This window comes from Sparus aurata, chromosome 1 (genome assembly GCF_900880675.1).
Source record: "Sparus aurata chromosome 1, fSpaAur1.1, whole genome shotgun sequence".
Taxonomy (NCBI): Eukaryota; Metazoa; Chordata; class Actinopteri; order Spariformes; family Sparidae; genus Sparus; species Sparus aurata.
The window spans coordinates 13,478,465-13,491,253 of NC_044187.1; the positions used below are offsets into that span (position 1 = coordinate 13,478,465).

General features: G+C 40.1%; 1 protein-coding gene across 7 annotated transcripts in view; it reads left to right on the top strand.

The window, feature by feature from the left end:
• Window positions 1-12,789, top strand: part of lrba (LPS-responsive vesicle trafficking, beach and anchor containing) — a 194,049-nt gene that overhangs the window by 98,991 nt on the left and 82,269 nt on the right. For 4 of the 7 annotated variants that reach the window (XM_030426003.1, XM_030426021.1, XM_030426031.1 and 1 more), the window contains exons 37-38: window positions 10,759-10,883; window positions 11,200-11,214. In XM_030426003.1, the coding sequence (XP_030281863.1) occupies window positions 10,759-10,883; window positions 11,200-11,214 (140 nt within the window). The remainder of the gene's footprint in view (window positions 1-10,758; window positions 10,884-11,199; window positions 11,215-12,789) is intronic. The other 3 variants (XM_030426041.1, XM_030426051.1, XM_030426060.1) reach the window with 1 other exon arrangement.

Below are 12,789 nucleotides of genomic sequence, written 5' to 3' on the forward strand. Positions count from 1 at the left end.
TGCACAAATCTGTATGTAAAAGGTTGAGAGCGTGTCTTGTTTGCTGGAAAACTCTGCAGCTGCTGATTTATCTGACCATCAGATAGCGTTTGTTGCATTTGGGAATAGAATAAACACTGTTGTTGGATCCCAGCTCTTTCTGATTTATACACCAGATTATCCAATTGGATTCATTTCTGCACTCTTATTGATTATTAATTGCATTCTAGTCGTTGTAGCTGATCCTTTTGCTTTAGGATGTTTATTAACGTGCATCTGCGGTGGGTAATCTCTGACATTAGCTCTGTTAAAAAAAACAAAGTTCATGTACAGTACTTAACAGGTCATTTTTAACTGATAATGGCTTTTGGTTTGCTTATAAATTCTTGCCGTCTAAACACAAACATGACCCGATGTACAGCGCAGTGGCAGCTGGAGCAGTCCGCAGCTCCCGTCTCATCCGAGGCGGAGACAGTTGTTTCCTTTAGTCCAGATTCCCCAACTACTTCAAAACCAATTAGCTGGGGCTCGGGTTGTAGTCATCTATCTGCCTTGATACAGTCATAAACATATAGCATAAACATAGTGTACGAAGCAATGCGAGCCTGCCTTCGGTTACGTTCATCTGTGTAAACGAGACTCTTTGTATCTCCAACGCCAAAGTCCATAAACGGGTTTAAAGTGAAACCCTCCACCTCATTAATCATGCACAGTGACATGTGTCTGGGACAGAGAAGTTGCGACGGGGACAAAAAGGATGTTCCTTAAATCTCTTGGGGTGACTGTTAAAGTCTGACAGGCTCGCGTTCCATCAGTTACATAAAATAACGTGCCACGAAGGCCCTACCGTGCAGTCTGGCTCATGGATATGAATTAGAATATGGCCTTAATGATAACATTTACCCCGACTGTATATACAGTACAGTGGCTGGGGCTGTAAGGAATAGTAACAAAGTGTCATGGCGGAACATATTAACAGCTGATGATGTCCATATGTTAGCATGCTTAAGTGTTGCAGTGTAGTCCAAGACTCAAAAGATTACACTCAGTGGGGCGTTTAAGATGACAAGGAAAAGGCATGTGGTTAACTTAAAACTGCTACTTTTAATCATTATTGTGGAAATGGTTTATAACTTATAGATTTAGTTTTAATGCCATGTCATGTTGCAAATATATCCATGTGAACTGATTTAAAGTGGATGGTAGTCATCACAATTCATTTTGTGTGCAAAATTTAGGGCGAGGAATTAAATATAATATTCAGAAATATGTTTTCATTAGTGTATAATCACCTGAAACTAAGAATAGACAAACCAAACACTGGCTCTCGAGAAGGCCTTTAATTTCTTTGGCCTCTATATGGGAGGATGAAACGAGGGGTGTTCAGCCAGTTGCAATCTCCAACCAAACCACTAGACGCCACTAAATCCTACTCGCTGCACCTTTAAATAGTGAATCTTGTTATGATAGTCAGGGGTTGGAAGTGTCACTGAGCATTCTCCATTGCAAGCGGTGTCGTTACCCGCGTAATTTTTAAGTTGTGTTACCCAAATGACGCATGTTAACGTACATAAATGACGCCTCATTGAACGGTAACCCTAAGTATGAGTTTCTGTGCCCAACCTAACTAAACCACAACATTTTTTTTTAATGTTAATGATAGTCTGAAAGTCTTTATATGTCATAGTATATGAACTGTTTGTCAGAAAGTTTTATTTTGAAAGTCTAAACTGGCGTTGCATAAAACATATCATTGCCACGTTGACCATAAATACCTTCACATTAGATGGGTAGGTAAGCGTTACAGGTTAAAGTGTTACCGACCAATCTGTTTTTGACGTGTTTGACAATAAATGTAGTAAAGATTGTTCTCACACCAACTTGTGATCCAATTTGTAGACATTTCTTTTAACCAGATAATTTATTATTTCTTCCAATTACTTGAGCTGCTTTTAAAACCTTTCACGTAATCACAGCAGCCACAGAAACGCCCTCTGGATTTCACAATGATAAGTTACTATAATGTGTCACCGAAACTGAAGGAGAAAACCTACGAGAGCTTTTCAGTTTAACCGATTAACCATAAGCCATTTACATCCTTGAGATCCTCTTTTGGTTTTTACGCTATCAGTTTTGTCCGTCCTCTTCCCGGCAGCTTGGAAATGTAATGGGATCCTTGTTATGAAGTATGAAAGAAGGCCGCCATCCCAGAAAGACCAATTACACCATCTTACCTCGCTGCCTCGCTGCTCACAGCCCAGTGTGACTCTGTAGCAACTCTCAGATTTATGAGTTTCATATACCCTTAAGAAAGTATATGGCCTTGGTGGAGCAAGGTCATGATAAAAGGGTGCTGATCAATATCTGAATGAAAAACCATTTGGGAAGTTTTTAGGGCTTTTCTTCTCCTCTCTGCCAGGATGTAATATCTGCACAGTATCGATTGTTCGGGGCCAGTAGTTAGTCAAAGGCTATCTCCTTTGACTAACCCCTTTGCAGTGTGTCAGCCCCCCCTTCTTCCTTGTGATAGATTGGTATGCTTCCAGCCACTGTAATTACACCATGGTACCAGCAGGTCATTTATTTTGCTACTTTCACCATTTGCCAAAAAATCGCCTTTATCTTCAGAAGCCAGCACTATGTTGTGCAACCAAAGCCGGAAAAAAGCCACATAAAAAACCAAGGTCCTTGCTTTAGAGAGCGGAAGACTGAAGATCATCCTTTACTCATAGATCTTCAGCTTGTATTGCTGCTGTAGATTTACTTTACACCCCCTTCGCCGAGTTCAGGTTCAGTACCAACCCAAGAGGATAGAGCAGGGGAATTTGATATGTAAGCTTTGTGACAAGAGCTGCAACTAACGATCTTCATTTCCTATTAATCTGCTGATTATTTTCATGATAATCCCATTAATTGTCTTGTCTGTAAAATGCCCCCAAAAATATTTTGACAAATGCTTGTCATAATTTCCCAGAGCCCAGAGGGACGTCTTGAAATTTCTTCTTTTGTCCAACCAACAGTTTAAAACCCAAAGACTCCTCATTTACCTTCAGAAATGACAGAGAAGAGCAGCAAGTCCTTACATTTAAGAAGCTGGAACCATCAAATGTTTGATATTTATCTTCAAAAAAATTACTAAAATCATTTATTGATTAAAAAAGTAGTTGTTGATTAATTTTCTTTCAATTGGCTAATTGACTGATCAATTAATCAACTAATCGTTGCAGCTCTATTTGTGATTTGTGATTAAGAACTCACTCAAATTAACACACTCACTACAGAAACAATTTAAATAATGGAAAACAGAATGAGGAGGAGAACCAAAAACACACAATGCATTATACTGTGTTCCCTCTATAGAAAGCCTAATTTATAGAGCAACAGTATAAAAGAAGTGGTAACAGCTGAAACTGGCTCAAAAGTGCAGTGACTGAAGTTCAGATGTTCAGATGAGGTGAGGTATAATATGAGTAACATAATAAATCATTGAAAAAAAAAATGGTGTATTTAAAATTCAAGACGGCGACTTTTATCGGGCGTAATGCTTTCTGTTTTTTCCCCTGAATGAAGAGATAACTACATGGCCATTATAGTTAGTCAGACTTCTGTTTATATGATCGTCTCAATCACCTCACAGTGGAATTGCTGCACTTGACACACACACACACACACACACACACACACACACACACACACACACACACACAGAGGCACGTACACCGTGCTGTAAGTGTTGTATAATGGGCACAGCCGTATGATGGAGAGAGGGGAGGAGGTGCTCATGAATTGCAGACAGCCTCGCTAGATGAGATTGCCGAGTCTTGTAGTCCCGCATCAATGCTGAAGCAGGAAACACAACAGACCATTGTTCAGAGTTTAAGGGAGAGGGGCACAGTGCTGATCGGTTTGTTGTGTAGCCTAACAAGCCAGATGAGCAGAATTTTTGCCAGTATTGCATTATTTCAAAATTTTCCTCAAATTTAGGATGTTTTGCTTTTTAAAAAGTTTACAGTTGTATGTCTCCAAAGTAGTGTTTCTGTGAAGTTTTATATAATTACGTTGACTTACTGTACACACCTCTTTCTGACCGTTGTGTTTACATGCACGTTTGTTTAAATAAGAATGTCACCAACATGATGCCAGTATAAGTTCCAGGGTATCCTCCAGACATTTAAGACTGGAGCACAGTGTCTATACATTTTCCCACATTTTTTATTTATTGTTTTTATTGTATGGTGTTATTTTATTCATGTCAATATTTTTCAATAATTTTTTCCACGTTGACGTAATATCGTCTAACAAAATATCGTGACAAACCTGCCACTTCCTGGTTTTGGCGTCTGAGGTGATTAGAAAATAAATAAAAAAATCTCCACAGACCTCCAGTCTCGGCTGACCTTGAGCCTCTTCTCCACTGTGTTTTTCTTTTGGGGTGTGTTGGAAACGCAGTTACGTGCGCTCAAATTTGTCATACTATTCAAGATCAGCTCTGAAAGCTAGAGGTCAGGAGATTATTACAATGGGCCAGTAATGGCAGAATTATGCAACTCCGGTCCAGTGGATGCCCTCATTACCTCGCAGTAGTGGTGATAAATGGCCTTAAATGCATGTTGTCAAAATCACAGGAAAAATGTGACCCTTCATCAAAAATACAGATGGTACCACTTCAGCAATGTAGCAGGGGAAGTCTGTGTATACTATTTATTATGTAATTGATGCTTTAGATAACTTTAATAAACCATGAAGCTATGTTAACATTAAACAATAAAGTCAAGTAGAGGCAATATGTTTCATTTGATTTTTCTTTTTCTTTTTTTTCTTTTTTTTTTTTTTACAGCTTTCCTATCTTTGGTCAATATTTACTACCTTACTAAACACAAACATTCTTCTTTTTACCTCCCATGAAATCTAATATAATTAGTCTGGCTTTTTTTGTTGGTGAATTTACACTGAGTGTAATTGCTGCTAATTGGAGGCCGCACACTAAGCTGGTGGTAATTAGGGCTCGATTTGCATTATTTCATCTGGCTGCACTGCATTGTGGGGAGTCTGAAGCTTTTTGCTTCTCCTACCCATGGGAGTACTTTCATCCTCACAAGCCGGTGATGTTGTAGAGATGCAATATCACTCCCTCTTTTTTTCTTTTTTTTCCCCCCAGATCTCTTTTTGAAAGCTCTTGGATAAATTGGAGTTAATTGGGAGGAGTGGTAGGTCCTCATATTGTCTTGGTAATGAGAGCGTGTGCACTCTTGTGTGGTAGCAGCAAATTCAGTGAAAAGGGAGTTGAAAGCAAAGCATGTAAATGTACATGGACTTTGTTTCAGTGTAAGTGAATTCATTTTATCCCCCCATGTTTTTAAAAATCTGTAAGCAAGAATATGCTCCTTTTTCTTGGATATGTTTCGATGCAGTGTTGGACCCCTGTATTGCACGACATTTAAATTGATATTAAAAATGGACAAATTAAATGACTCGATCCTGTGATTAATAATAAGGATGTGCAAAATTACATATGGACTGTCATTCGAGGGGATAAGATGGAAATGTTAGCGGGTCTGTGACCCTGACATTACCTCTGGTAAATCTTGTAAACAACATTAGCTGAGGTGAATTAACATACACACATGTAGATGGTCTCCCGTGAACCTCATTGGAATGGGAAGGATAAGCATTAATGCACATGTAGAAAATCACTCCGGCAAGACTTAATCATGCCAAACAATTTCTGTGGGAAGGTATTTGATCCTGTTTCATTTTAATTTGAGTCTGGAGATACCGTCAGAGCCATGGCTGCCACCGTTTGACAAAGAGCCTGTGCTCAAGCCACCAGTCCTCAACATGACAAATCCTCAATCTATTCCTGCTCTCCCGTTTCTTCTAAACACATGGTTTATGCAAATCAAAGCAAAATGATCTTGGGGATAGCAGCAATGTTTGAGCAATTTGAGGGCCGTCAATGGGAGCTGGCATTAATATAGAATAAGCAAGGAGAGAAATCTCTTCTGCATATGCAGGTCTCATTGACTGTACCCAAATTAATTTAGCAGAAAGGTTATGAATGACTGTTTGTGCCAAAGTGCAGGCACTTGTAGTGATATATGAAAGCATATTCACTCTGCTTGTCCTGCTTCGTATGATAAAGGTCATGTTATTTACATTTTATCAAATGCTTTGGAGAGCACCACCATGCAAAAACAGTAATATTTTCTTTACCTCTCCATCGTCACTCAAGGTAAATTCCACCTTTCCCAGCAAGCTGAATTCATTTAAAGTAACTATAAATAACAATGATGAAAACTGGAAGCTTTCCTGTTCTAAAAAACTGTTTCTAATGTCAGTTTTGAAAATAAAACAACTTTTAAGACTGAAAATGGTAAAAAAAAAAAAAAAGGGAAAAAAAAAGAACTGTATTGTATCCGTCTCTGGATGCTCCTGTGTCATTGAATCCTGATGGATGGCGATCATTTGTCCTTGTCAGCAAATGAACAGTTGTGCCATATGAATAGCAGCGCTATCAAACTTTCAGGACCTGCAGAGAGAATCTATTAACATGTTTTAAACTGGCCATTTGATGATGATACACAGTGGTCATCAAATTGTTCATTTTTGTTTAATTGTAGTTTCTTAATGCTAGATTAGTATTATATCGAGGATATGATTAAACCTTAATACCCCTCTAGGGAAATTGGGTTGGTGCAGCAGAAAACTGTAATACTCAATACAGTAAAGTGAAGAAAATGACCTTGAGACTCGTGTATAAGATTAACAAGATCAGGAGAAATATTTTACCTTTTTTTTTTTTGTTTGTTTTTGGTTGAAATTGTTACATAGCATTTTTGCTATATACTTTACATTGGCTTAAGCAACCCAATCACCAGAATGAATATTTGCGGCGCAACTCTGCAAACCATAGATATGTTGAAACATTTACTTTTCTCTATGTTGCGAGTTTATGTTTCTTTAGTTTTATTTTTTCAGTTTTATGTTGTGACAGTGCTGTGCTTATGGACAAGACCTGTTAGGAAATACCCACTAGATTGTGGTCTGGAGAACACCATGTTTTTGGCTTTTAAATACCAGGTTTTGCCACCACAAACATGGCTGGAATTGTCTCAGAATATCCAGTGGTTTCACGCTTACAAATGTTGAAACGACAGACAGCGGTCTCTGGCTAGCTGTAATGCCACCACCTTCCTCTCCTTCCGACATGGCAGTCAACTCATATACATGTAACATCAATATGATATGACACGTACTGTTGAAATGTCATTATGGTACGTATGACACGGACAAATTTAAACTCTCCTGTGGTTTGCAGGAACATACAATTCCAGCATTTCATTCCAGAGACTGCGTCGGATTTGTGCTTTAAAAACATTCATCTTATTTCACACTGACATTCACACTCTGTTGTAAATAAATGTGCTTCTCGCTTGTTATTTGGCTAAAAAAACCACACCCACGTGTCAGTTAATAGTTTATTGTAGAGGACATAGTTAATGTTGTTCACTCGGCCCTCCACTTTTCTGAACGCTGTTCTTTCTGAATAGGCATTTCATTAATCCCGAACCCGCTCTCATACTGAGCACTCCTCACAATTAAACGATTTATTTTGTATGTCACCTAAGCATGCCAGATCTACTTGGATGCCTGCTCTGTTTTGATGTAAATGGATAATTTAGTAGCACAATTGAGATCTTTAAAGGAGCCCACCAGTAAATATCTGCTTTCAGTGTGCCGGTGGTTTGTGTTGAGTTTATAAAGTTGAAGGCATGACTGTTTTGTTAACTGATTCGGGGGAAAGAGCATCAGGGCCACATAAAAAAGGAGAAACTTGAGCTCCTCCATTCATCCTTCTGTGTTGGTAAACTTCCTTAAATTTACAACTCCAGAGTCCTGGGGAGAATCCAAAAGATGTTTAAAAAAAAAAAATAGACAGAGAAAAAGGTAATTACTATTTACTACCTCACATAAAACTCTTCCGGACTCCGTTTCATCAGTAGCCAATGTGGTCTACATTAGACAAATTCTCCCTAATACACACAAACTCAGAGTGAGGCTAGCGGTGATATATATTCAAGTTCTGCTCGGATTTAAAAGAGCACACACTCCCCTCTGTCAGATTATCTCTCCCCCACTTTCATCATCAGACAACAGTCACTTCAGGCTTAACGAGCGGGCCTTCCAGACACCTTTTATGACCGAACTAATTACTAATTACACAAGTGGTTGGCGTGAGCCACAGCACAACGCCGGCCCTTTGTTATTTTAATTGTTGTTATTTTGAAGAATGGTGCTTCAGTAAATTCTGCCAAGGATGCCCTAGGAGGATGGATGAGCTCTGAATAATTTATCATCTTTGTGGAAACACACTCGGTGTGTGGTATGGGGGGTTGCATAGCGCTGTACATCTCCATTCTTGTTACGCCGGCCCTCTCATTGGGGATTGATGACGAGGTATCTCTCATCGCGCGTCCACCTCTTCTAGCACCCCATCATTAGGACTCCCATTGTCGCCTGTTCATGGCGTCCTGGATGAATATGACTGGCAGAGGTGGTCCCCTCATGCCGTGACTAATTACTCCAGCCAATGGCTCCCTTCCTGATGGATTAATGTGTATTGTGTGAGTCGGACAGACCCCCCCCCCCCCCGCCGCGAGATGAGAGACGAGTGCGTCCTGATTTGGAGCGGTGCGCCATGCACAACCTTGATAATTATTTTCATAGATGAATACCATTGCAGGCAGGATGATGAAGTGGCCATTTGCGTTTGGAGACTATCACAGGCAAACACGGAGCAGGGTCTTTGTCACCAGCGAGAAATCTGGTCCTGCACAGACCTGCGTCCCATGTGTCTTTCCAACTTGCATTCTGAGCGCACGCACACAATCTCTCTCTCTCCTGATTCACTGCTCTAAATTAACAAAATCTACATTCCCATTTATGCCACATTCTAAATTTAACGTGTTCTCATATTGTAGTCGTTCTCTATGGCTGTCTGCTGTGCACTGAATTAAATGCCCTCTGCAGGGTCTTTTGCATCCAGACTCAAGATATGAGCCGTAGCCATTCTCAACTCATCAGCCTTTTGAGACAGATTTTTTTTTTTGGGACCAAATAAATCAAATAATCAATGGTTTTCATTACCCAGGACGTACAGGGTTTTAAAGGACCCGCTTGGAAATTGTATTTATTTTCTTGCGTAAAGCTCCTTTCCCTTTTAGAGGCCCCTGTGTGATCATTGGTGTTGGACTGAGGATTTGTGAGGAGCCCCCGGCCAGAGCAGCATTCAAGAGTAGATCCCATAAAGTACGCTGGGGTTCTCCCGTCATAGCTTATGCCACTGAAACCATAAACTGTGTCTTCCTACACATTCACAGGATACACTGCAGCCACTTAAGACTAACCTGGTCATGGTTTTGTTTTTATTATTTTAAAAGTAGTTTGTATGGTTTTAACCTTGGTATATCTTTCTTGTGATTCTTCTTTTTAAAAACCTTATTTTAATAAACCAAAAACTGTGAAATATAAAACCATTGTGCACCCATGTGGTTTAAGGTAGCACATATCTCAATTTGAGTGTCGATCCTTCTGGCCTTATTTTCACTTTTTCACACAGCACAGCAGAATTAAAGACGTTTACAGTATTTCATGAGCCGTGGTAAATTGTTGCAATGGGTTTTCAGGATCGTGTAATGGTGAACAAAGCCAACAAAACTAACTCCAGCACAAGCCTTGACTAGGATTTTCTCATTTCCTAAAAGTGTTTTTTCTCACGAGAACATCTATTCGACTGGAGTCAGTCAGTCAGGATTCAGTCTCACTGGAAACCAAACTGCGTGTTGTTTTTCCCTCCCCACCTGAGTTGTTAATCATTAACACATGAGCTGTTTTTTTTTTTTAAAAGTGCATCTTAATGCTGCATAATTAACACATGAACAGCTTTGTTGTGTACCGAAAAGTTCTTCAGATGAAAAACTCTTCAAACCGGAAAGGAAAAAAATTGCTTATGGAATGAGAAAAATGATTTCCTTACACTTTGTTGAGCCTTGAAGCTATGGGTAATGAATATTTTAGATTATATTTTAATTAAAATCACTTTCAAAAATAGAAGTGATATTTCATCATAGACAGGTACACTGTGTACATGCACAATGCTATGTGGCAGTGGCTCCTCATTAAAAGTTAACACTTTCTTTTCCCAGGGAGCAAGATGATTTACTGACCGGTTCTGGTAAAGGGAGATGTGAATTGGAAAGAAAAATGGGTGCTGTAGACATTGATTAATATTGGTAATGCTATCCCACCCCCCACCTCTGTGTTTGTAATGGCCTTCTCCTTATCCTGCTAGCCATGAGCCCTGACAAGAGGTATCCTGCTGGGCTTGAAATGAGCCTAGAATGGAAGCACGTGCCACAGAAGTGTGTGGAAAATGATCAGGCTGTCGTTTTGCTCATTCCACTGTGATGTACTTAGTGCTCAGTTCACCTTTGAGAGAGAGAAGCAGTGAGGAGAAAGTGAAATAAAGCGAATACCTTATCCTCTGAGATGCAGACACTGTCATTGTCAAGGACAGGGATACAATGATTTGGGGTCAAAGCTTGATTTTCTTTTTCTTTTCTTTTTTTTTAAGAGTGATGCCGAGGGTTAAAAAAAAAAAAAACACCAAACACAATGCTGGCTTTATGCATGCTCGCTCGGACCGAGTGCTAATGCTGGGCTGCTATACCATGCTGGCTGGTAATTGCTAACACATGTGCTACCTCTGTCTCGCTGCAGCCGGCCGAGGGAGTTCTGGCGCCTGGACTACTGGGAGGACGATTTAAGGAGGCGACGTCGCTTCATCAGGAACCCCTCCGGATCCACTCACTCAGAGGCTACGCTCAAAGCGGCGGCCGAACACGGTCAGTCCCATCCTCCAGGCCGCAGCCTGTCATTAGCAACCCCCTTTTCTCACTCACTTGGTGGTAGCGCCAGGTACAAGGTAATAAAAATTAGTCTTCCCGTCGCAATAAAAGATTTATTGCACCACAAGACACAGTAAAATCGCACCCTCATTTGAATTTCACAAAGGTAGTTTCATACCCTGCCACCCATTATGCAAAGCTGAGCTAATAAGCGGCCCGAGTGTTAGCATGTTTTTTCAAAATTCAGTTTGGAGACGGTATGAATGAGATGAAATGTGAAATTTTGTTTTTTTCCCCCCTTGCTGCCCAACAGTGGCTGATATCAGTGGTGAGTAACATTTTTGCTCCCTCCTTTATTTCTTCCCTTATTGAGATCTCTGCTTCTCGATGAGGCATCATTTATACCTTTGATGCATTCCTCTGCAGGGTAATTAGCAAGATCAGAGGAAAACACAATATAATTCATACCTTTTGTTGTCAAAATTAATTTTATATTTAGATGTATAATTAATGTGGATAATTTATTGCTTTAATGTCTTATAATGTTCGACAGTTATACGTTTCATTAGTCCCTCAGGTTAAATATCATGCTGGTGAAACACAAATTCTACCAAACGTTGTCATTGAACATAGAGTCCACATTGTACTAAAATTCAGGGAACATATAATTGGATTTGGAAAAAATACTCTGCTATTACCCAAAGTGCAGAGTTGTCATTAAGACTAACAACATTGATTTCTTTTTTCTTTTGTATTGGAATAGGTCAGATCAATATCTCATTGTTTCTGTGGGCCTCTCTATAAAGACAGGTGCTGATTTTCAATAAACCTCGCCTGAGAGCGACTTAACACTCCCAGCAGTCGCTTAGAACCAGCGTATCTAAATGACACATGTCCCTGCATTAAAACCAGGAGTCACATTTCTCTCCTAGAGTTCATGTGATCCCTCATTTCTGCAAAGATCCAGCACACACAAGGGTTTGCAATCATCGTCATGCTGGGCCTACATTTACCCGCTCAATCATTTACTCTCACCAATAAACGCCCAAAAGCGTCCTCGATGTGTCACCTGCGAAAGTCCCCTTAAATGTGACATCATTTCCAAAGACAAATGGCAGGTGTGACAGGAGTCAATACGAATGTGATCTAAAAGCAATAAGTGTTGGGGATCCCAGGATCCTGGGAGACTCCTGGTCCGCGGTAATAGCTGCACTGTGGCGGCAGCTGGAGGACGAGGCCGAAGCCAGCTGGTCGCTGTTCCTCTGCAGCGAGCAACTGAATTTTACTTTGTTTCCATCTCAATGCCTCCTCGTTTTCCCTTCAGCTAGTTCATGACACAGAACAGACACATCACTTATGTTCTGTCATGACTTCTTTTAACTAATGAAAATTTGTTGAAGCTGTTCAGGCATTTTTGTCTAGTTTTTTCAGCTTTTATTCAAAAGCATTTCAGCTGCATATATTCATCACTTGGGGCAGAAAAGACGAATTCCTGCAAACAACATTTGGTTTCAAAGTCAAGTCTGTGTAAAAATAGCCTGCAGCCAGTTGCGGCAAGGGTATGCTACCTCAAGAGAGTATACTGCCTGGCTGAAGTATGGGAATATATCATTAAAATAACTCTTTGACATTGAAGCCTGACGGCATCCATTTTCTGATGTAACCTTTCGTCTTGTTTTAGTCGACCCGACATTTGTTACGGAAGTGCAGCTCAAGATGAGAAAGCATGGGCTGAGTTTCCAAACGGGGCACAAAGGTCATATCTGGCTGTAATTATATTCATCAGATGCAGGGGAGAAAATGCAGCCTCACTCCTTAAGAAAATATTTAGTATGAGATCAAGTCTGAATTTACCCTCATTTTCTAGCTACTTGTGGCTGCACTTTTCACATCTCACGCATGG